At 41.5% G+C, this 25,539-nt stretch overlaps 2 protein-coding genes across 2 annotated transcripts; both read right to left on the bottom strand.

Moving 5' to 3' along the window:
- Positions 1 to 1,541: 1,541 nt before the first annotated feature.
- On the bottom strand, positions 1,542 to 11,601 carry cnppd1 (cyclin Pas1/PHO80 domain containing 1). The gene is made up of 8 exons (XM_048234350.1): positions 11,421 to 11,601; positions 10,565 to 10,667; positions 9,786 to 9,867; positions 8,387 to 8,507; positions 7,756 to 7,884; positions 7,272 to 7,333; positions 5,233 to 5,350; positions 1,542 to 4,607 (listed from the first exon to the last, which is right to left on the bottom strand). The coding sequence occupies exons 1-8, from the start codon at positions 11,481 to 11,483 to the stop codon at positions 3,960 to 3,962; spliced, it is 1,326 nt and encodes a 441-aa protein (XP_048090307.1). The 5' UTR covers positions 11,484 to 11,601; the 3' UTR covers positions 1,542 to 3,959.
- A 6,661-nt stretch (positions 11,602 to 18,262) lies between these two features.
- LOC125288970 lies at positions 18,263 to 25,168 on the bottom strand. The gene is made up of 13 exons (XM_048235683.1): positions 25,128 to 25,168; positions 24,909 to 25,036; positions 24,507 to 24,632; positions 23,996 to 24,189; positions 22,323 to 22,395; positions 21,817 to 21,954; positions 21,486 to 21,596; positions 20,947 to 21,108; positions 20,320 to 20,553; positions 19,523 to 19,924; positions 19,282 to 19,425; positions 18,859 to 18,984; positions 18,263 to 18,500 (listed from the first exon to the last, which is right to left on the bottom strand). Exons 1-13 carry the CDS (start codon positions 25,153 to 25,155, stop codon positions 18,342 to 18,344), a joined length of 2,025 nt encoding a protein of 674 aa, XP_048091640.1. The 5' UTR covers positions 25,156 to 25,168; the 3' UTR covers positions 18,263 to 18,341.
- Positions 25,169 to 25,539: the final 371 nt, after the last annotated feature.

Below are 25,539 nucleotides of genomic sequence, written 5' to 3'. Positions count from 1 at the left end.
CACACTCACCTTGTTCATTCTTGATCTTTTCCACTAACTTATTCCATTATTCCTCTGCTAATGTTCCAATGTAATAAATATATATTTTATTCATAAATCTAGCATCAATGTGTATACTTCATGTGAGTGACACGATAGTATGTTCTCTTTCACTTTCACTGGAAGGTAGTTTGATGTGCTATTCATCTATTGGAAGTTTACAATAGCCTACTATTCCAATTTAAAGTAAAACACTAAATTTGTGTATACAGATCAGTGTCTACACAGATGTATCCAGTTCAGATTTATCAACACCTGTATCACACACTACATTATTAATTTTATTTGGTGTAAGTACAGATTTATGATAAAATAAGTGATAATATCTCAAACTAATTTTCCAGGGGTAAATACAATATCCATATGGTACCAAATAACTTTATTAAATATCACCTATAGTAGTAGTCCAATATATTTTAGCAGATATTAGATATCTGTATTTCAGTGAGACATAATTTGAAATCGAACCCATACGAATAAATTTGACAGCACCATGCTCTGCCAGTTTAAATGAGTAGGCTACGCCATGATTTATTAATCAATAGTGTTGGTTCACCACTGAAGTTTATTAATACAGAGGAGAAATCGGCATTGCATAGAAGAGACATGATCTCATAAGCATGCAATGCATATCTGATATTCTCAGATAGAAATAGCTATCAAGATACCATACAGTTTTGTGATAAAGCAATTACTTCACTGAATTCTGAAATCTTCTGAGGCCTGCATCCATTGTTCCCAATATGGTACTGCAAAGTCCCTAAGTGGAAATGGAACTGATAGTGAGAATATGTTTGACAAGGTAAAATGTTCCTTTATCTCCATGTCAGATGTTCTCATTAGCATTGAGATGTAACTGTCTTTTAGTGATTCAACTACACAGAGATCAACCATTAAAAGAGAGTACAGCTGAAGCGTGTAATATCTGAATACAGTGCTGTTAAATAGCAAACAGCGTGTAATATCTGAATACAGTGCTGTTGAATAGCAAACAGCGAATAATGCGACTTTAACATCGAATGGAAGCAAAAAATGTTTTACAGAAACTTGCATCTCTTGGTTTGTGCGAGTACTGTAAATGGAACGTCATAGCACAAATCATAGGGCAACTGCGCCCTCATGTGGTTTCAAAGACCTCTGCAATGGATGGTGGATATTTGTGGCTCAACAGTCAACATGAACACAAATAACTTCCTCCGGTTCTGTAGCCTGACGTTGTCATACTCAAAATTCTAGTCAGTCCAAAACCGCTTTGGTTCTGGCATACCAGACCGAACTTCCCAACCTCAAATGTTGTGGGCAGGGCTAAATTCAGCTGGCACCCAGGCTACAAGTTCTGCTTACCAAAGTCCTTTTAGGCAAATCCCTCCTTAATTCACAAAAAAAGATTCTAGTCTTACACAGCCATGTAAATGGTTTTGCATGCTGTGGCTCAGCACATCTTCAAAGACAGTAAATAACAAAATGATTTATTGCCATAGAAATGACAAGCAACAACTTTGAACTTTTGAAACTGCTGCTTTATTACAGATGGTTGAGCGCTTTTTACATATTATCTACAGGATACTGTGCACCCTTAATCAATGGCTGTTTACACTTGCCAGCTTCGTCACAAACTCTGGAATGGCACATTTGAACCAAAATGCTTTGAACATAACGTCATGGTTGCAGACGGAAACAATCCAAATTATGATGGGTGGCGTAGGACTACATCAGAAGTGTGTGTGCGTGTCTGTGTGTGCGTTGGGTCTCTAATCCCATGACGACTGACCAATGTAAGTGCAGATTCTGCTGGTCTATGCCACATCCCTGTGTGGCAGTACTGGACACGGAGTGACCACAGGTGAAATGAGGCTGAGCACAAGACCACCACTCCCGGTTCACACGACTCCAGTCCACACACACGAGTAAGAAAACAAAAGTCTTCTCTCAGAGTGTATACAGCCTTGTAAGGTATTAAAGGGACAGTAAGTAGCATTAGCAAATATAAGGTTGCAAAGCATTAACATAAATACATTAATGCACAGTGCGCACGTTAAAACAACTTCATGTTTGTGTTGTGTTCCAACTGTGTTCAGATGATCTGGTTTTCAAAACTGAACAGATATCCTTTAACAACTGAGGTTCAGTTCAACTGATATTACCTTATCATATCTAGGGAGAAAAAAGAACAAGGTCTGCTGCTGTATAAGCTGTGTTGCTTGAAATCCAACTTAAATGGTTCCTTATGTCCACAAAACGCCTTATAAACATGGAAAAAAAGCAATCTTAACATTTTCTGTTGAGGTCTGGTAGGTGAAGATTAGATAGAATGACCAGACATGCCATACTGAGGTACTTCGGATGCTAACAGACACCAGTAACATGGGCATTTTTGTTTTGTTTCTCAGTTCAGTGCAGTGGATGTTGGTTGGCAAAATGCTAAATAAGTGTAAAAATATATTCAAATTACATTAATAAAATGTTGCATTATCCCATCGGTCATGGATCTGTGAAAAAATAACTATAAATGAGGCGGATTTTTTTTTTTTTTTGTAAACAAGTTGTTCTCCCCTCCTGACCAATCTTTAAATGTTTTTCTTCATACATCTAATAATACATCCATGTCATAGGGAAAAGGTCAAGTCTAACAGAAGCGGTTTCTGTAAAGTCATCGTGTTGGTCTCTGATACAACTGAATGACAGTTTGAACTTGGGAACTGTCCACTTAGGAAATGACCTTCCAAGAAGAACATGTGTGAAGTTTATCTACAGAATGAAGTGGTGGACAGAATCCGCCACAGAGTAGCAGGTCGGCCAGATATGAACTGTGCTCTGACTGTATTGAAAAAAAGAACTGCCCCTTGCTCCTACTCCACCGTAGCGGTATTTCTTCTTTGATCTCTCTATTGGATTGAGCAACATTGTCTTATGTTTCTGTACAACCACATATACAAGTGCTTATTTGTACACCTGGAGGGTGACTAGAAAACAAAATGGTGAAAGATTATCTATTCCTGTTGGAGCAGACTATGTCATCCATTTCTTTTTACTATAATTTTGAACAAGGACTTCCAAAATAGTCTTTCATGGCATACTCATTCACACAAAATCCCTTTTGCAAAAGATTCAATTTAACTCCTAGCTGAACATATCAGGATATGCCAACAGCTTAATTGGGTTAAGGCAAACCTTGGAAAACACCTTCGATAATGTAAACTTAATGAAAACCCTCTCTGCCCCATCTGATCTCACTCATCACCCGAGAGCCTAAACTGCAGGAGCAAACCCAGGCCCCCGAGAACTGCCGAGAACACACACATTTTAGTAATTACAAGTCACTCCAGAGTCTCTCTCTGTCAAACTGGGTTAATGAACAAAACACTCTAAAGTGGTGGCCAAGCACTCAAACACAAAAAGCCCCATCAACCCAAAGCATCAAATCACCCCTTAAGAAGCTGAGCCAACGAAGCAAAGAGCATGCTCACACACACGCACGCACACCATAGACTGTATAGAACGGTCTATGGCACGCACACACACACACACACACACACACAGCAAAGCCACCACTGTTCCTTACAACACCAGGACAGACACTGGTCAACAAAGTCTTCTACTACCTGCTAGAGCTCTCCACATCCTGCAGTATCTCTGAGCTACAAAGTTTCCTGGTGAACTTCATTTAACATAATCTATCATGCCACTTCAATTACGACAGGGGTTCTGACATGTGACTAGGCCTGTTGCCTTGCAGGCAAAAATTGTTGAAAAGAAATGACTGAAAAATCGAGGGCCGTAATAGGGAGCACTATCATTTTATAAAGGTTGGTTGTGTCGTAAGTTGAATTCCGCAGGGGACATGGCGCAGGGAGGGGAGAAATGCAATTGCGCTGGTTTAGATTCTGTGTAAAGCCTCTCCTCAGTAAGGTGAGCCCTGCCTAACCAGGGACAAGCAGGGCTGGGACCTTCCCAAAGGGCAGCGAGGTGTGTGGGCAGCACGTGTGCCCCGACAGGGACACCCATCTGCTCTGGTGGGGGGGGTTCTGGGCCAGGGGCGAGCCACTGAGCAGGGCTGGAGGAGGGAACCAGGGACCCAGGAGTGCGGAGGGGTTCCAGCGACCGCAGTGAGAGATTGACGCGTTCTGGGCAGTGGCACACTGAAGGGGGTGGTGCTGGTCTGAGCAGGCTGCACCGAGCAGGAAGGAAGGGAACACGGCCTGGGGTTTCGGCAGGGGAGGTAGAGCTGGATCAGAGAAGGCCAGAGAGGAGAGAAGCGTGTCCCAGAAACAGAGCACCGAGTTCGGCGAAAGTGCAGAGGCCGGGCGGGTGTCGGAGAGGATGGGGAAAGGTGAGGAGGCAAAGGGGTCGTCGGGGTGGTGGTCGTGGTGGTCCTGACTCTCGTTGTCCGGGACACAACAGTTGGGGTGGCCTGCGGGCGACGCTGGGACGAGAAGGGGGGAGTCCAGGAGGTGGACGACGCGGGTGGAGCTGGAGCTGGAGCTGGTGCTGAGCTGGTGAAGCACGGAGGAGACAGCGATCAGACTGGCCACGCTGGTCAGGTACAGGAGGCCCATCATGCAGGCCACCTGTGGGCGAGAGAGGAGAGGGAGAATGTCAATGATAGCTAGCGGAGTGCTAGCGGAACTAGCGGAGCGCCGGCCACTGGATTCTGAGAACCTGGTTTGCATATCAATTGATGAACGAAACTAAACCTATTCAGGAGGTGTGACCACAAGGGCTTAAGTGTCTCTAAGGGCCGGGACACAACAACCCGACGGCCGACCGTTGGCAGAAAAGCAGTCGGACTGATCAGTCGGCTCCCGTCTCCCCAAGTCGGTCAAAAAAGTGCCGCGGAACACACTGAAGCAATGCCAAACGTACATTCTGCGCGTGCGCAGGACGTAATACAGTACATTTCCATAACAGCAGCCAATAGACTGAAATGGCACTAGTTTCGGACTTCACTGATTAAGCAATAAGAACATATAAATATACTGTATATTGTGTACTATTTTAATGTCATTGCTTGTGTTTGATGCCAATGAAACACTCTTTCGGACACGGAATAAACAATTTACTTTTGCCTGGGGAGACGGGAGCTGACTAATCAGTCTGACTGCTTTTCTGCCAACGGTCGGTCGTCGGGTTGGTATGTCCCGGCCCTAAAACAGTGTGTGTGTGTGTGTGTGGTGAAAAGGGAGAGGTGCTCACCTTGGTAAAGTGTAGATAGATGGCAGTCAGAGCCTGTCGCCATGACGACTGCTCCAACAGCACACACAGATCCGTGTAGGTGAACCAGCCTCGCTTTATGCCCTGCCGCTCTGCAATGCTGAGGTTGCCACGGAGACATCAAAGATTACAAGACAAAATCCCCTATTTACTTAAGACTTAACATTTCAGGGAAAATTAGGACCTTTTTCAATCTAAAGAAGACTGCATCCTTGTGAAATCTAAAACACCCAAGGGAATAGGATGTTTTGGACATAAAGCTTAAATCTATGTAGTCCATATGCATTATGTACACTATATATGTCCCATGGTTCAAAGACCTTTAAGTGGGTCAAGGCAAACATGCTGAAACAGGAAGAAGGGACTCCATTACACTAAACAGTAAGATAAAGAATAAACTAGGCCACCATGCACAGGCAAACATGCTGAAACAGGAAGAAGGGACTCCATTACACTAAACAGTATGATAAAGAATAAACTAGGCCACCATGCACAGGCGAACATGCTGAAACAGGAAGAAGGGACTCCATTACACTAAACAGTATGATAAAGAATAAACTAGGCCACCATGCACAGGTGAACAAATGAATGGAGGTCACAGGAAGCAGTTTTTTCTTCATGTGTCTGTACACAATGTGCCCGTACACAATGTGCTATTTGAGAGTAACACTACTACAGTTGTAAAGATGTTACAATATTCAGCAGTCTCATGCTCTCTTGTAACAGGGCTCTACAGTGCGCCCATTTCACTCGCACATGCGAGTAAAAATGATGGCGTGTGAGTGCAAAAAAATATTTAGACGCACTGGTACGAATGACTTCTAACCATGTCAATGTTTGTCTACAAAATACACCGCAACATCAAGAAACATTACTGGTGCAAAAGAATCACGTCGCGAATGCAGCATAAAAACTACACCTCCCATCAACGCTAGAAGTTTCAAGCTTGACTCGCTAGTAGTCGCCTCTATCAAATCCAAGAGCATGCAGAAAAAGTGGAAAGTTAGACTAGCCAGCCAAGATGCAAAGATTGAAGAAATTAGTTCTTCTATCCAGCGAATTCATTGGATATCGGAGGAACAGGATGAGATTCTGAGAATGCAGTGAGAGAAGGAAAGGTAACCTAACATGCCTTTTAGCCCAGTTGACGTATTGGCTGCAATATGCAAAATTTTGCTGTAGCGAACAGGCACAAAAGTAGCTTCCCATAATACTCCCATTTTATTCAAAGGTAGAACGCTACTGACCACTCCAGGCTTCCACGCATGCTTGTTTGTTTACACCGAATACAAGCTGAAGTGCAAAACGAAAGTAGGCCTAAAGTTTGCCTACTGCCCCCATCAATGCAGATATTTCAAATAAAAAGTAAAAGTATATATATATATCCTTGATTAGCCTATGTTGGGTTTTGTGGAAGAGAAAATGGACTGTTTTAGTAGTAGTATTAGGCAGTATGCAGTCAGATAGGTCACCATGGGCATATTTGGATTAGCTACAGATGGATTCACAAATAAATAAATTAGCCTACATTTGGCAGGATACTTGATATACAGGCTAAATGCAAATATGGCAATGTATTATACTTTTTTATATTAACAAAATGTAGGAAAATAGAACAGACTGAAAATAAAGTAGGCACTGATCTTTAAAATCCTATTTCCTGTAGCCTAAATGTTGTCAGTCATTCTTAATATTCAAGAATTGGTGCACTGGCATGTTTAAGTGTTAGCTGCAGTGTAATGTTAGATTATGTTTAAGTTAAGTACAGAACTGACTGTGCGCCCAAATTTTTGTCTGTGCTCCTAAATTTTTTAACTTGGGCGCACAAGTGTTCCTGGAAAAAAATGTTAGCGTAGAGCCCTGCTTGTAAGCGTTATGATCCTCACACTAACACCTCTGATCTTAGGAAATACAACCCCAATGCCCTATTGCACAGGTTACGACCCCAGCCACAGAGTATGTTGTAACTCCAGTCAAGAAGTAATTATATCTGTGTGTGTGTGTGTGTGTGTGCCACTAACCTTGCTTCCAGTTGAGTCAGGATGTCAAACAACTCACTAGGGTCCGTGTACAGGCTCCATTCCTAAAATACAACAGGCACAATCCTCACATTCTGCTGGGCGCCCATTTTTGGACATGCTGTGGCACCACTTCATAACAGACCCAACATCATGACCAAGCAATGTCTTTGCCATGCAAAATCTTTACTGCTGGCGTTCAATTATGAGCTGACATACTAACCACAGCAGGATAAGGCTTTCAGACAATAATCTGTGTCCAATGCGGACTGAACAAAGGAATTAGTGCTTGTTTTCAAGTGCCCTCAGATAGCCCAATTTTTCAGTGGCATTTTTTTTCCTACGGTAGAAAAACATTTCGCAGTAGACACACTCCCTTTGAGCTGTAACATATACTCCTTACATAAATAATGTCTGTGCCGACATGTACTGAACTATTTAAGGTCAGCATGCGTTGGCACTCACAATAGCATTGTGTGACACTCACAATAGCATTGAGGAAGTTCATCTCCAGGTTGTTGACAGTCTGCACGTCCAGTTTCCCCGCGGCTCCCCATTCGTCATTAAAAACCTCTTCCTCTTCACCTTCATCGTACAGGTACTTACTGGCCACCATCTGCATATGAGCATACAAGAATATCAAATTAACACCACTGCCCATTTGCATCCATCAAGAGGCATTTTTGCTTCTCGATTACTACAGAGAACAAAACCAAAGGAGAATAGGCTGCCATAGGACAGTTTCCACAGAGTCGATCATCTTAATCTTGCTCATCACTTTATAAATATAGCAATGGCATCCACCACAAAAAAGCTGTTTGAAACTGCATTACATGGTAAAAGAACAACAAAATGCCATAGGTAGTTAGCTTCAATTAACAACCGGATCTCCTTATATGGACAAAGATGGCCATTTTGGTTCTTTTTTGTAGGCGAACTTCAGAGGTCTATTCACCTTGCAAAACAAGCCGTCATTAAACCACCTACTTAAAATACGACAATATTACTGGCAAATACAACATTTGTTGGTATCACACAAAACACACACACACACACACACACACACACACACACACACACACACACACACACACACACACACACACACACACACGTACCATGGATATCAGAAAGAGGTCTGAGGAGGAGATCTGTTGCAGGTATTCAGGGTTTCTGTGTCGTAGTCTCTCAATGTACACCAGGGCCAGCATCATCGCACAGGGCGAAATGCAGGCTTCCCTGAGAGTGACAACAACATCAACAACAATAAAGGACAAGAACTTTAGCAAACAGCTATGATGACATGAAACTGGCCTGCTTTTAGAGATCACAACTAATAAGGGCTTCAACAATTAATCAATTCATCGATTAGTTGTCAGCTATTAAATTAATCAACAACAATTTTGGTAGTCGTTAATTGGTTTGTGTCGTTTTTAAGTAAACGGCCTTAAAATCCTCTGATTTTACCTCCATAAAAGGTGCTATACGGCAGTTACTTTTAAGTTTACACCATCCAATAATTACCTAGAAATAGAGGTGTGAAACAGCCGTTTTGATGTAATATAAAAAACGGCTATTATGCGTGTTCAGATATCCAATGAATTTCGCATGCACACCAACTATCATCGAACAATTTTTTGTCATGGACATATCTGTCAGATATCAGCTGTCAGCCTATCTGATATCTGAGGAGACAATCTATCCCAGTTTCAATATTCTATGAACAAGTGAGAGGAGCTGGTCAAACAAATTGTTTTGTTTGCCAATGAGTACGCAATACACATCACTGCAGAGTAAAGTACCAAAAAAAGTACCGTTGGGTACTGGTACTGAACAACACGTCCTTATATCGGTACGGATATCGGTTCAAATGTGAGAAGTACCCAAAGTACCAAAGGCCCATGCACTTTTCAACAGCATGCACTGCCCAGACACTCCATGCAGCTTCAACATTTAGTTTCAAGAGAAATCAAATCTATCAGCATCTATTTTACTCTCTTCATCTTGCAGATGCTTTATCTAAAGCAGTGTACAGTCAGCACACGTTTTCATTTGTATACATGCCCTATTTAAGTAAGAGAAAATACAGACCAATAGATTGATATTCTTTCAAACATAGTGACTGAGTGATTGAAGTTGTTTGCAGAGTGATTTCTGCAACAGCAAAATAGTATATAGAGACTACATGTACACCTGGTACACATGTATAGCAAGTACACCTGTATCCAGGTATACATTGACTCTTAGGCGGGGATCACATTAGCCAGCGGCAGGTTTCCTATTGTTCTCTATGGTTTGGCAGCGGAAAGGTGGCAACGCTGGCGTAACGCTAGCGTTGAACAAGCTGAGCGTTGAGCTTGGTTCAACTTTCAAAGCGCAACGCGAGCGTATACAATTGTCAGTTAAGGCAAACCGTTTGTGTTACCATAGGAATGAGATAGAACTTATTATGGTCTGAGCGTTGCGTTACACTTGCCGCTGCCTAATGTGATCTCCGCCTTAGGCTGGGACACTCACCTGGCTACATGGGCAGCATATTTTTTCTGGAGTTTGCGGATTGGGCTTGGTGCAGATTTTTGGAGCAGCTCCACGGCAATGTCTAGCAAACAGAGGACGTTTTTTATGTAGGTGGCCAACTTCACCACAAGTCTATCATCGTAAAACAACAAGCTCTTTGACTCAACTGTACCCATCTGACAAAAATACTAATTGTGCCATCAGTCATTTGTCACTATATTAAATGTAAACTGTACCAAAATGTATATTATGCATCATTTGCTCTGCTGAGAGAGTGATTGGCTGCAGCCTGCCTTCTCTCCAAAGTCTGTACCTTGACCTTGAGGCGGACAGGAAAGAATGCTGCAGACCCCTCCCACCCCGGACACAGTCTTTTTGAGACATTCCCCCCTGAGGCTGCGGTCCATCATGACCAGGACCTCACGCCACAGCTGGTTTCTTCCCCTCTGCAATTGGTCCCCTCAACAAAACATATCCCCCTTTCTGCATCTGCACTTTGTCATATTTGTACATATATGTATAGGCTTATATTATATTATTATTGTATTTAAATACTTCTTATGTGTCTTGCACTATTTCACCAATTCCTTGTATTTTCTTTTTCATGTGGAAACGAAAACAAAAACTCAATAAAATGATTCTGATATATATTCTTCATTATCTTTATTTAGACAATGCCGTCTTCTATGACACTGAGTGCGATGCAATTCAAAAAAATGTCTCTGGGTGTTTAAAATATCAGTTGCCATGTCATTGTGTACAAGTATAATGCAAATCACCTGTCACTGGGCATGACAGGGTATCCAACGAACTATCCGGATCAAGGCCATAGTATAAACGCTTTCGAACACGGTCTGCCAGTTGCTGGTGTCCGGGTAGAAACTGTAACAAAACAATGTTAGCTGCATTAGTTGCATACAGAGGGAGGAGCCTGTCCAAATCTATGCGATGATAATACATGCCAAACTACGTACTATTACCTGACAGAATCTAGTTATATTAGTGAAAAGGTACATAGGACAACGTCATTTGCAGTTAATAAACTTCTGATTGTGTATTGTTAGCTTAGCACTAGCTCCCCATGTTATGGTTAGCAGCTACAAGGAAACGACATCGACAGCAAAATGGTGGGTCACAGGAACGTTTCCTGATATTTATTTTTACCGACTCCGTGCGCCTGACCATTGATGACAATGTATTCAAAATAAAACGTTATTCCTGCAAGTGTTGACATGCACATTAAAGGTAACATTAGCTAGCTAGCTATAAGTTAACTCACTTGAGTTACAGCCATGGATATCTATTGAGTTATAGATAACATTAGATAGCATAGAAACCAAGCCAGTCTGATGCATGCTAGTTAGGAAATTGTTCTGCCGTACGACCCAGTCATCACTTTGTTTACCGATTATACAGCTACAAACACACGTACCACGCCTTGCAGTCGTCACATTCGAATAATGTCAGGTATCTTTAAAGACCAACGTTATTTGGCGATAAGTTGCCTTAGTTAAATACTTCTAGCATAGCTAGTAAAGCTCATTAACGTCAGCTAACGTGACAAGCCACCACTGCCAACGAGCTAGAGCTAATGTTAACTCGCGTACTAAAGTCACAGAACTGGTAGTTACATACCGTAAACTCCTGAAAGTCCGAAAATGGAAACGTTCGTTCGTCAAATAGCTCACCAAAATCCATTTTCTCCAAACAATATCAACATTTAAACAGAAAATCTAGATATACACAAAGCGCGACACGGACGAGGGCGTACTCCTGCTGCTCCTTCTGAGCCCTCTAGCGGTTCGAGCGGTTCCCTCCCTTTGGAACGTAAACTAACACGTTACGCAACAGCTAGAACTGCATGTACACGGCATGTAAACATTACGTCGTCTCCTCACACAAGTGGCAGCGCACGTCCAAAGTGCGTCCAAACTCACCATTATTCTCTGTTGAACTACACGCGAAGTATACACAGACATCGTATCATATCACATGAAAGCATAAAGTTACGAGAAAAGTAACTTTAATTTAATTATATTAGGCCTACATACAGTTCTGTACCCATCTCATCATTCATCCTGGTGGAATACTTCGAATTCACATGGTAGCAAGGAAGGACGGACTGGGACTAAAAAAAGGCCCTGGACTTTCTTCCAAATAGGCCCACTACCATACACAGTAGGCTACACGCGCACACAATCTTGTCCCTTGCTGTCTCACATACTTTGTGATTCAAAAATGAAATAGGTGGTCACAATGTACAAAAATGCAAATTATTTGCTGCTGGAGAATTTGGGCCCCAAAACATAAAATACTTTTGGTCTCCCAAATGCTAGTGGGGTTCAGGGGCATGCTCCCCCGTGACGAACATTTTGAAAAATAACCCCTTAAATGATGACTTCTGGTGAATTTTGTGGAAACTAATTGATAAATTGACTTAAAATATATTAAATGCATTGAAAGCATAATACGGTCTATAAAAACCTACACAGGTTGTTATATTCAACTCATCTTAAGCAAGTCTATTGGGAGTTTGATCTCATCACATAGGCTACTACATCATAACCTGACCCTAGCCAGATGAATGTCGTTCCGCCTAGCTTCACTCACATCCATCTGGGACCTCTTCCATTGAGAGTGATTTCTCCAACCAACTTTATGGTTTAGCCAATCAGGACGCAGGGCGGGAGTTTCATAGATGTGACATAGCGTAGAAGCAACTGTGAGTCTGTTATTAGCGTCACGGGTTGGCTTCGATGTGAGTGGTGGAAGTAGCACGTCAATAGATGACGGACAAGTGGCTTATTCAATCATATTCAATTTTGTTCAGAGCTGAAAATGCAACTGTGTTTGACAGAGGACAGATGCTTGCTAGTGGCAAACAGAAGGTTGCTAGTGACAAAATATTAGCTTTCAGTATGGTATCTTTGTAAATGACATTTAATTACAAAGTGTTTCATTCATCTAACATTGTTCATTGTTCTCCCTAACAAAAACGATGTTGCTAGAAGGTAGACATGTAGATTTCGCCATCGCGTCTGTTGTAGAAGATATTGACAGTGCAATAACTTTAAAAAAAACGACCAGAAAACAATGTTAAGGCAATTGTGGAGTAGGATGGTTTGGGTGTTCTTCCTACGGGATTCGCCCCCTGTATCAGTTGAAATGCGCCCCATAATCACATCCCAATGGAGCAGTATCAGACTCTATTCTGACTAGAATTGTTGGGTCTTATTTGTTGTTAATTGTTCACATAATTCAATTTCCCCCAAATCTTATTCTGATAAAGACTTTTAAATGACTATTTCCTATTTTGTAAGTGTGTGTGTGCGTGTGTTTACTAAATTGCTTTTTTTTTGTCAATTTGAACTAAATTAAGTACCAAATCTCAGTCAAACCGGTCAAATGCAATTTGTCTGCCAACCAAGTGCCTGGGGCCACACAAGTTCAGCAAAGGGTGTGAAAGCAGATTCTGCCGAGGTACAAACAGGGTATCAGGTGTCCAAAAATCTGAAGAGTTTTGCCTCTTGCAGCCAGTTTGAGAAAGCCATCGATGCTCATCGAGTCCATCAGAGCTCACAGAGAAAGTCAGATCATTTGAGTCCTTTTTTGCCTTGAATGTGGCATATCTGAGAAGAAGGTGGAATGTAAGACTTCATTTTATGCATACATGATTGATAGCGGCATGAATTTATTTAGAATAATAATAATAATAATAACTATCTTGGCAGCTGGCTTCAGCTAAACATTTACTGTTTAGTAACAGAACCCTTTTTGGCTATAGTCCCTTTTTGACTATATTTGTGTAAAAATCCATGTTATAATATTCACAGTTCATCTCTGCTAGTAACAATGGGCACAGCACGTCGAGCTAATTAGCTTGACTCCATTGCATATGAAACAACAGCTGTAACCTGAGGAAACTTAATGTAGTAGGGGGATAAGTTAAGCGTTATTCAGTGCCAACAAAACCAAAGTATACATAAACATGGTAATAGATAAATAAATAAATTTAAAAAAAATAAAACTGTTTTGATCATTTGTGTTATTACTACCAGTGGTCAAAAACCACTTTGGCGTACTTGTTCTTCACATTGTAGGCCTCTCGGTCTTGGTGGTGGTGTTGAAGCCTATAATAGCCTATATAGTACAGCGATTAAGCCCTCAAATCAAGGGGAATTGTGCACTTTTTGAAAGAAACATGAAACTTCTACCATAGTTAGGTTATACCATAAGGTTTATTTTCAGATTTGGAGGGAAGTCAAATTTGACCTCTGAGGCCCGGGAGGGGTCAAATCCAAGATGCCCGCCAACAATATTCAAAAGTGCCTCACGTTGGAACCAAATACAGTAGAAAAACACTTGGTGAAAAAAAAACAAGGTGTCATTTCCCACTAACCTCTGGGTGCCCATTCTGTATCTGATAACTTTGAAACCACCAGAGTTCAAGAAAATGCATTTATGTAAAGGTCAAGGTAAACAAAACATCAAAATATTATTTTTTTATGTACCCTATGTACCCTAATTCATTTCTTTGTTGTCCCTGTATTATTCAGTTATTAGTTGTTATTTCATGAGATGTGTGGCTAATTTCATTTCTTCACAGCACAGCATTATCCACAGGTGACCCCCCTAGACCATTTTCACAGACCACCTGCCATACCACCGCTGGTTAAAAAAACCCTGCTTTAGAGAGTTGTTGCTACAGGCCACAGTACGCACAATGTAGAGAGCACTTCAACCGACATATTCTAACAGGTAAACATATTGACTATGAACAAACAATATAATTACATAATATTATTTATGTTGCAAATTAATTTAACCATAGCCAGGAAGGAGTTTTCCTTGGTAGTTAGCTTTTGAGGTAAACATCATGGACATTCATCAAAATAATTATCCTAGCTAAACTAGAAGACAGTCTGGAACATTTATGTGAGCTGAAGCTAGTTTAATGATTGAACAGAGTATATTGTAGATATGTCAGCTTGGTAATGTGAAATTTGTTATGGCTGAAATAGGTAATGGATTCACACCACAAGACTGAAAGAACGACTGCTTTCTGAGCTTCCACATCTGAGGGCACATTTACGCGGAAGAGACACACTCCTGAATTTTGAGAAGGACATTGGACCAGCTCTCATGATAGTCTGTCAAACTGACAGTGATGCCATGCACTTAATGCGAGCAGCACAAGTAGTGTGCAAAGAGATCCTTAATTCATCTTTCTCTTTTGACGGATCATTCAAAGAAAACTGCCAGCAGAGGGCTGTGCCACCATCTCTCTTGGCCTTCATCAACATGGTACTTGATGGTACAAACGTTGAGCATCAGTCCACCACAAAACCTGCCCTAACAATCTCCCAATTGATAGTCTTAACAGTAAGAAGTAATTAATTAAGTAGTAATTAAAGACACAGCCTTATATTAACATGCTAGCTACAAATGTGTTCAAGCCCGGTTGACCGACTATTTAAAGGGACACCAGGCAAGCCTGCTGCTTTTTCTCTACTTTAAACTTCCCTCGCCGGGTCTGAAGCTCTTTTCCTTTTCTTTAAGCGTCTTCTTCTGTCAAGGGGTTTTCGTTGCTTCTTCGCCGGCTCTGCCATACACACGTTTTCAACAATCTCTAGCGTTTTGTTAGCCTGCCTGCTTCGGTCGGCGGGTAGGATACACTGAACTTGCAAGCGGGATATTCTTCCTACAGGCAATAGGGGCGGGCGAGAGAGTCTTCACTCGCCCTGTAACGAGTCATTTAACCATATACCGACTTACGAAGATGAGTAATTAACACAAAAACGTTGCCTGGTGTCCCTTTAACTAGGCTACTCTGTTAACATTACCTATTTCAGCCATAACAAATTTCACATTACCAAGCTGACATATCTACAATATACTCTGTTCAATCATTAAACTAGCTTCAGCTCACATAAATGTTCCAGACTATCTTCTAGTTTAGCTAGGATAATTATTTTGATCAATGTCCATGATTTTTAACTCAAAAGCTAACTACCAAGGAAAACTCCTTCCTGGCTATGGTTAAATTAATTTGCAACATGAATAATATTATGTAATTATGTAATAATATTGTTTGTTCATAGTCAATATGTTTACCTGTTAGAATATGTCGATTGAAGTGCTCTCTACATTGTGCTGCATTGTGGCCTGTAGCAACAACTCTCTAAAGCAGGGTTTTTTCAACCAGCGGTGGTATTGCAGGTGGTCTGTGAAAATGGTCTAGTGGGGTCACCTGTGGATAATTCTGTGCTGTAAAGAAATGAATTTAGCCACCATGAAATAACACCTAATAACTGAATAATACAGCGACAACAAAGAAATTAATTGGGATACATAAAAAATGAATATTTTGATGTTTTGTTTACCTTGACCTTTACATAAATGCATTTTCTTGAACTCTGGTGGTTTCAAAGTTATAAGATACAGAATGGGCACCCAAAAGTTAGTGGGAAATGACACCTTAAGTGTTTTTCTACTGTGTTTGGTTCCAACGTGAGGCACTTTTGAATATTATTGGCTGCCATCTTGGATTTGACCTCTCCCGGGCCTCAGAGGTCAAATTTGACTTCCCTCCCAATCTGAAAATAAACCTCATGGTATAACCTAACTATGGTAGAAGTTTCATGTTTCTTTCAAAAAGTGCACAATTTTCATGGTTACCCGCTGTCCTAATAATGTTTTCTTGTCAAGTGTTGTGTTTGGTCTTTTTTTTATAATAAAGAGCACAAAAGAAATACCTGTTATGTCCTCCATAATGTAAAAGTAACGAGTAACATAAAAAGTTACTTTCCATAGAGGGTAACTAATAAAGTAACGGATTACTTTTTATAGAAGTAACGAGCAACGAGCAAACAATACTTTTTAAAAAAAGTAACTTCCCCAACACTGTTCATATCACATAGCCATATTTATTCTGCTCTTATAAAGTAACTGCTAATACACTGCACATATTAATATCTAATTTATATTACTCTAAACCACCTTCCGTAAACCAACTGCATTCTACTGTCTACACTGCACTATATTTCTTTTCCTGCCTATGCACCACCTGTCTATACTTTGTATATCACATTGCACTTTTCTGCTTTTTTGCACTTCTGGTTAGACATAAACTGCATTTCGTTGGATTTGTACTTGTACTTTGCACAATGACAATAAAGTTGAATCTAATCTAATGAGACAGCACCTGCACCTGCAGCAAATGGATGCTATCAGGTTCTGCTCTGGGGACTCCACCAGGTAATGAGAACCTCATACTACATGCACAAACTGCACCACCTGTCTATACTTTGTATATCACATTGCACTTTTCTGCTTTTTTGCACTTCTGGTCAGACACAAACTGCATTTCGTTGGATTTGTACTTGTACTTTGCACAATGACAATAAAGTTGAATCTAATCTAATGAGACAGCACCTGCACCTGCAGCAAATGGATGCTATCAGGTTCTGCTCTGGGGACTCCACCAGGTAATGAGAACCTCATACTACATGCACAAACTGCATGGTTGCGGTCCTCTGTTGTAATTATGCTGTTTTTACACCCAGGGCCCCTGAGCAACATGACGGTGTAAGTGACGTTGATGTTGGACGCTGTGTGAGTGGCGACGGGCCAGCTGGTGACATCTTTTAAAAGAATGAATTTTTTTGACTGACCCTTAAAAGGCCCTGACCCGCCCCCCCCCCCACACACACACACACACACACACTTGCACCCCCCCTTTGAGTCTCATCCAATTAATTTAAAGTCTCACCCTCTTCCCACTTATTTTGCTTTTTTCCCTCTCTCTCTTTTTACAGCAGTCTACTTCAGTCTTGTTTCCCTACAATAAAAGCAGCAACATCATTCAAGCTTTTTTGAAATGCTGATGTGCTGTAGCCTACTAAACATGTGTAGATAGTTGGAACAACAATGTAAAGAAGAAAATCCAAAATGGAGTCATAGAGAATTAGTGTTCAGGACTTCAGGGGAGGTGAAGGAAAAATAGACAAAAGTGAAATTTACAATTAATTGATATGAGGTCAGATTTGTTTGTTTAATTCACAAATATATACATTTACTTTTGATTCACATGTAGACAGCTCTTGCAAATGAATAAATAAATAAACATATGAAAACAAAAGTGACAAAATATATCTCAGCTTTTGAATGTAACATAAATTCAACAAGGTGATGCCTTCAATACTTTCTGGGATTGTCCTGAATTTAGCTTATCCAGGAAAAAGCAGATTGTATTACAGAGCGAAAAATGTCCTGGATTCAGATCATATATATTTGAACTGGTTTGAAAATTCATAAAAGTGTATTTGGATCTAAATATATATTAAATATTAAGGTAAATAAATAAATAGATAAATACATAATTTTTGTTATTACTACCAGTTTACACTTTAGATTAAACTCTTTTACAATACATTGTATGCATTAGTTGGTCTGTAACCAACCACTCTCCTATAAGAAGAAGGCGTACCACTACAATTGCAAGGACATTTAATAGGGAGTAATGGGGTTTGGGGGGCACAGGGGATGGGAGGGGCTTTAGGACCTTTTGTTTTTCTTTTTTGAAAGGCCAAGCAGGCATGTGAGGGTGTCGTCTATTAAGTGATCAAAAACCACTTTGGCGTACTTGTTCTTTACATCGTAGGCCTCTCGGTCTTGGTCACGCCACTGGTGTTCCTCCACAGGTATGTCTTTGATCTGGAGGACCGAGTTGATGTGAAGAGTTAGTGTGTTCAGTGTTTATACCATTTTTTTGTGTTTGATTCCATTGTTGTGAAGCCTGCCTCCAGGCTCAACCGTCTTCCTACTATGTTAGTTATATGAAGCGGCGATTAAACTTTTTTTAACCAGATCTACTTCATAGGTGTCCCGTTATTCAGAATTTAAAGCCACCCAGCCAATCAGAAAAGAGTATTTCTTCTCTCCGGGTGATAAGGAACTGTAATTGCATTTACAAACATGTACTGGATGTTTTACAGTATGCCCTATATATATCATGATGGGTCAGTTCCAAAGAACATATGTAGTGTTGTGCTCTTGCAGCATTGGAACTCACCAAGATCTGATCATATTTCTCCATATTGAGGCCTTTGAAAATGTGGGCAAAAACCTTCCCATAAGCCCCTGCATCTTTTCCTTCCTGGAGGCCACAACGCTTGAAGACTTCCTCAGTGATGTAATGCTGGATAAAGACAGGAGACTATTAGCCCTCTATAGACCCTTTCAACTTAATAAACAAACAGATGCGAAATTTAAAAAACAACATTTTGTAGAGCATTACACATTTTCATTCCAAAGTATCTGCGTTGGTTTTGAACGTTTCTGAACATTGAAACCCTCTGGGAACATATTTGAAAGGGTCTATTACAGGATGTTTGTTAGTTAAAATGACTCAGGAATTCTACAGAAGTTTTTAAATAGATGTCTTAAACAGATGGGCAGATGTCATATATTGTCTATTCAAATGTTATTGCTTTACCTGGACTTTTGAAAGGCCATCAAAGGATTTCAGCTTGTTGACATAGTTACGGCGCTCAGGCTGAATTTGTTTCCACACAGGCTGTGTGGTAGGGTCTTTGGCACAGAGGTCCTGAAGGGTCTCCCAGGACAGATCAAAGATGAGCTGCACATGTACAGAAATAATACAAACAAACATCAATGAACAACATCTCAATGCAATTAAGTTGTATTGTTGCCTATTCCCTCGACTCTTATCGAACCTTGTTGTAACTGCGTCTGCTGATGGTGTTTGTGGCTTGTCCAGGGGTATCCATCACCAGATACTGCTCCGATGGCCTGGGGGTTCGGACTCCGGAGAGATCCTTTGGGTCTTGTCCAAGCTCAAAGCTCTGCCACATCTCCTGCACGGCGTGGTGCACGAGCATCTCCACCTTGCCCGGGTGGTGCGGCGTGTCAAGGGCCTGCACCTGCAGCTGTCTGGTGGGGATCGTGACCTTTGACCCCGCCTGCCCAGCTTTAGTGCTCCAGGAGGCTTGGTCCTGAGCCCTGGTGTTGGAGGGGGCGGCCTTGTCCTCGCGGTTAAGCTGGCCCAACGCCTGCTGGTCAGAATGGGCTGAGACTCGGCGTGTCTCCTCCGCAGCGGACACGGCACTGTCAGTGAGCTAAAAGAGAGAATGTGAGTTTTACTTACAGGATCTTAAAGGACCAGGTGAAGGCTGGGAATGTGACAATCTTAGTTTAGTGCTTAGACGTTAGTGCCTGGAGAAATCTTCTCCATCACCCCAAAAGACTTGGGTTGTACATTTACGGGTCAGTCTGATGCTGGTTCTTATCAGACCAAACAGAACATTAGGTTCCAAAGAAAAGTGTTAAAAATAGCCTGATATTTGTTGCCTCTAGTATGTGACCCAGCCTGTGCCAAGTGTCACCTGTGTTGGGTATTAAAACCATATGGTATCGACGTATATATATCTATGGTTAGAACCATGCGGTATCGACGTATATATATATATGGTTAGAACTCTGTGGGAAGGTCAGAGGTCAGGCAGGGTCTCACCAGAAACTCTACGCAGTCATCAGTGCTGCTGAGGGACGAGCAGGTCTCAGCCTCATCCTCGCCGGACTCAAAGTCGTCTTTGTACTGAAGGTCACTGTCCTCTGTGTCGTCCGGCATCACTGCAGCATCATGAGAAGCCACCTCATACTTCGGAGACAGAGTACGGAGAGTGCCGTTCTTCTGGAAGATCTCCTCCAGCTCGCCTTGCTTAGCCAAAAGCAGGTCATAAAGATCCTGGACACACAGAAATGTATCAGAAAGGTCATCACTGAGACCATATGAGAAATGGTGCAACCTGCTTCTGTGTCTACAATGTCCTTATGCTTGATATGTCTGAACGAATAAGACTAGCTGAAGTATATGATTTATGGTTTATCTATACATGATCAGTACATGATTTATGATGTATCTGTAACAAAACTGGTTTTGATTTTCTGTTGTGTTGTAAAGGCAGTAAGCTTTTAACGGGCTGCTTATTTCACCTCCAATTGAAAAATCAACTCGAGGAGGAAAATCGCCCAACAACCATCATGTTTTTATCAAAATATAGTGCACCTCACTGTTTTACGAGTGACAAACCAGCCCCTGTCTGATCATGCCCTTATAGTCACTCTGCACACCACATACCTTTGTGGAGAGCTCTTCATACTTATCATTTTCGTATGAGGACTTGTCCACCTTCTCCTGGTGTTCTCCCATCGCCACCTTTAGACTCAGATCTTGTTCAAAGGTCTGGTCCTCAGTATCCTGCACCTCAGAGTAGAGGACCTTAGTGTCCTGGTCAGGAGCCTGGAAATGAATGCACTGTTATTTAAATGTACATGTATTAATTTACATATGTCAATTCTATTGTAAGGGACTACATTGTCCCCATAGCAACTTGGGGTTAAGCACCTTACTCAAGGGCACAATCTGGGTGGATTACAGTATGGTATTTACAAGTTCACAGATGGAAATACTGTACACTGCTATCATGTAATCTGGTTAGATTACAGTGTGAAGTATAATGATTTATGCTGCAACAATTTTCTTTGTATGGAGAGCTTCAATTGTGTAGCCGGTGTAGGCCGGCTGTAAGAGTACCGGTATTGTACATCAGATAGGCACAGGCCTTCCCACAGTAAGTACAGGTGGCTTAAAGGGAAACAAATCAGTCAATGACTTACAGATGCTGCAGGGGAGACCAGCCTGGCCTCCGGGGCCTTCAGGTCTGTTCGCTGCATCTGACCAGGTTGCAGAACTGAGGTCTCTACGACAGACTCAGACATTTGGGCCTCCTGCAAAGTTGAATTATGACGTCAAATCATTCCACTGCAGGCAGCTGTGGCTGAGGTGTGTGTGTGTGTGTGTTTTCCTGGTGACTATAGTATGTGTGTTTTTTACTAGTGACTTTATTGTGTGTGTTGTCTTGGTGACTGTATTGTCGTCTGTTTTCCTGATGACCGCAATGTGTGGTGTGTTTTCCTGCTGGTTGTGTGTTTCCTGGTGACCCCTGACCTTTCGGTAGACCTCAGCTTGCTTCTGCAGCTGAATGGTTGATGCTCTCTGGGTCTTGAGGTCGGCCAGGTGTTTCAGGAGCATCTTCCTGTCCTCGCTTGCAGCCTGAGTGGCCTGAATAAGCTTCTTCATCTGGGCCTGCAGACAAAAATAAAACATTTACACTTATATGTATTCATTTGCAACTGACACTTTTATCCAAAATGACTTACAGACGAGGACTGTCAATCATGCTACAGTGCAAAAGGAGACCTTAGAATAACAATAAATATTACAGACAAAAGAGAGTTCATAATTAGACATCATAATATTTAATAAGACACAATTCATTCAGACATTTTATATCAGGTCATTTTATATCAGTTTGTTTGTTTAAGGACCACTGAGAAATACAGTGCTGAATTTAAGTTCCGTTAGACATCAAAATGTATTTTACATTGCATAGCCTGTCAGTTTCGCTTTTTGACTATTGCAAGGAGACCATTTGCAGGAAACAGATAGCCCACCTGCTGGTGCATCAGCTGGGAGGTCACACGAATACTCTCCGTAAGAGGGCCTTGACCTGTCTCTTCACCACACCTGCACAGACAGGACAGGAGAGTAGGAGGGAGCAGTAGTCAGGCAGCCAGTCATTTAACAAGCAGCATCAACCTTGACTAGCAAGGCCTCAAGCAGTCACATTTATACTTACCGTATTTTCCGGACTATAAGTCGCACTTGTTTTCATAGTTTGGCTGGCCCTGTGACTTATAGTCAGTTGTGACTTATATCAAAATATATATAATTTAACATGTTTTAAAATGTTAATTTATACTGACTGACATGAACCAAAAAGTAAACAATACCGTCTACAGCCGCAAGAGGGCACTTTAACTTGTTTGTTGGACTCGCTGGCTTGTTAATTTAGCCTATTCAGCCTCCCAGGTATGTTCTTTATGCTATTGGGTAGCTGAATAACTGTTAATGTGTTAAGTTAATATACTGTACACCTATTCATCCTGTTGTCCTGTGTGCTATTGTGTAGTTGAATAAATTGCATCTCCAGATTAAATGTCTGTTCTTGATCCACTATAGTATCTATCAACATCCATTAAACTATCTGTTTATCAACATCCATGTCCACTTAATTCCTACCTAGCAACCTCCATAGCAACCAACATAATTACCCTAGCAACTAGCATGGAAACCACAACAACCTAGCAACCACTACCATAATGTCAACCGAGCAACCACCATAGCAACCAATATGATTACCCTAGCAACCAGTATAGCAACCGCTTTATTTAGCCTAGCAATCACCATATCTACCCTAACAACAACCTAGCAACCATCTCAATTACCCAAACAACAACCTAGCAACCACCATCATAATGTCATCCTAGCAATCACCATAGAAACCAATAGGATTACCCTAGCAACACCATAGTAACCATCTCAATTACCCAAGCGACAACCTAGCAATCACTACCATAATGCCAACCTAGCAACTACCACAGCACCCAACATGATTACCCTAGCAACCAGCTTAGCAACTGCTTTATTTAACATAGCCACCACCATATCTACCCTAGCAACCATCTCCATTACCCTAGCAGCAACCTAGCAACCACTACCAAAATATAAACCTAGTAACCACCATAGCAACCAAAATGATAACCGTAGCAACCAGCATAGCAACCACTTTATTTAGCATAACAACCACACTGTCTACCCTAGCAACATCATAGTAACTATGTGTGCACTATATATTTTAAATCAAATTTGCAATTGATTTGAATTGAATTTCTGGTTCATTTAGCAGACGCTTATATCTAAAGCGACTTCTATGTCATTTATATTACAGGTATTACAAGGCCACTGTCCCCAGAGCAACTCGAGGTTAAGTGCCTTGCTGAAGAGCACAACTGTGGAAGCCGGGAATTGAATCCATAACTTTAGCTAGCCCAGCTCCTTAACCACTACATTATCACCGCAATGTATCTTATCACCGTAAATCTATCTACATTTGGACACCAGTCTATCAGACAGTAGAGCTGAGTGCATTTACGTGTGTATCGGTGTATGATATGGGCAAAAAAATGGCCCACATTCTAAACGAAATTGGATCCGGACCAAAGGCTCTAGTGTGAATGTGCTTTAAGTGTGTATAGGTGTGTGTGATCATATGGGCAACACCTGCCTTGGTTGGCAGGACAGCAGGTCGAGTTTGGCTTGGGCTTCCTGGACGAGGGCCTGCTCCTTAAACTGGAGCACGGTGGCCCAGAGCTCAGCTCGGCCGTTCTCCTCCGTCACCATCCGATGGATCATGCTGAACATGAATGATGTCCAGCCGTCATCCACCACAGAGGGGCAGGCAGCAGCCGCTAACGCAGCCTGAGGGTACAAAAAGGGGGACTGGGTTACTGGGGAACAGCTTATCTGCTGAAAGGCAGTCCGGAATGGAGTATGTGCCCATCATGTCGAATCAGAGTGTTTTCAGTATAGGTGTGTAATCGGGTCAGAACTAAAACAGCTTCAGTATCTTGGGTGAGAATCAGGGTATGTATATCTGAGTGATTTATTTATAGTATGTTGGTGTGTAATTGAATAGGAACTAAAGTAGTTTCAGCATCTTGGCCGCTGATCAGATCAGAACCAGAGCAGTTTCAGAATCTCAAGCACTAAACTGCTGGGTTGACTAAAGCAGGTACCTCCTCAGGTAAGGGGACAGTGCCGTTCAGTTGGGGAAGGTGTTGTCCCACACGCTGAATTCCCATCTGGGTCTGCAGCCAAACCTTCATACCCAACAGGTATTTTTCCTTGTTTGGACTTTGCACCTGTGGGTATGTGCCGATGGGTAAAAAAAAAATGGTAAATGGTCTTCACGTTTGAAACTTTCTCCTGTCCATTTTTAGCCCCTCAACAGACCCCCCTGCCCCCCAGTTGCACTACCCTATCCCACCCATAGTGTTCTATTATTTATAGATGTACATGATGTAATTATACTTAATGAATATCCATATTTATTCTGTTTTTCTCAGAATATATTCTGTTAATACACTGTAGTATTCTAACTTCCGTTCTTAATTCTTCCGTTATTTAGCCACACTTACTTTTTTTTGATCAATTAAGACCTTGAATGGATTGTTTTGATCCATGATCATGGCCTCAGTTTGGCCTTCAAGGCCAGAAAATTCCAATGAAGGTGGCATGTATGAAGGTACGCCACCGTGTGGCTCACCTGAAATCATGATTGGAATATTAGGATGTGCTGAAAATAATATCAGTCAATATTTAAATGGCCTAGGAGTAGCCTTCCATTATTTTCTTACCTTCGACCACCGTTGCACCCATGATCATGTGGGCAAACACACACCTTATGAGTTTTAAGTCAGTTGATATGTAGCCTATTCTAAAATCAAGAGCGATAAAAAAAAAAACGTCTGCACACCAGCCAGGTAATGTTCAGAATAAAACTGTAAACAACTAACATTCCACATAAACAACAGAATCCTAATGACGTAATAAAAGCACAGTCTGCGACGTGACGTCGTAAGATAGTGAACGTGGATGCCTCTTGAACTTGCAGTTTTATTCTGGGACTAATGCATTACGAATATGGTACACCAGAGCCATGCTCTGTGATACACTGACTGAAACTAATAGTAAATAAAATATTCACTAACCACAAGCTCATCCCTCTCAATTGCATCTGTTTTTCATACAGAATCCCGTACAGGGGCA

Source organism: Alosa alosa, chromosome 23, assembly GCF_017589495.1.
Source record: "Alosa alosa isolate M-15738 ecotype Scorff River chromosome 23, AALO_Geno_1.1, whole genome shotgun sequence".
In the NCBI taxonomy this organism is placed as follows: Eukaryota; Metazoa; Chordata; class Actinopteri; order Clupeiformes; family Clupeidae; genus Alosa; species Alosa alosa.
The sequence above is the reverse complement of the archived record's forward strand: the minus strand, read 5'-3'. Positions and strand labels throughout refer to the sequence as shown.

Excerpts from the sequence above, each read along its gene's own strand:
- cnppd1 (XM_048234350.1), bottom strand. The coding sequence starts at position 11,483 with ATGGATTTTGGTGAGCTATTTGACGAACGAACGTTTCCATTTTCGGAC. Across the intron at positions 10,668-11,420 it reads CGGACTTTCAGGAGTTTACG|TTTCTACCCGGACACCAGCA; the intron begins GTATGTAACTAC and ends GTTTTGTTACAG. Across the intron at positions 9,868-10,564 it reads CCTGTCATGCCCAGTGACAG|ACATTGCCGTGGAGCTGCTC; the intron begins GTGATTTGCATT and ends TCTGTTTGCTAG.
- LOC125288970 (XM_048235683.1), bottom strand. The coding sequence starts at position 25,155 with ATGATCATGGGTGCAACGGTGGTCGAAG. Across the intron at positions 21,955-22,322 it reads CCCAGCTGATGCACCAGCAG|GCCCAGATGAAGAAGCTTAT; the intron begins GTGGGCTATCTG and ends TTTTGTCTGCAG. Across the intron at positions 20,554-20,946 it reads ATGAAGAGCTCTCCACAAAG|GATCTTTATGACCTGCTTTT; the intron begins GTATGTGGTGTG and ends CTGTGTGTCCAG.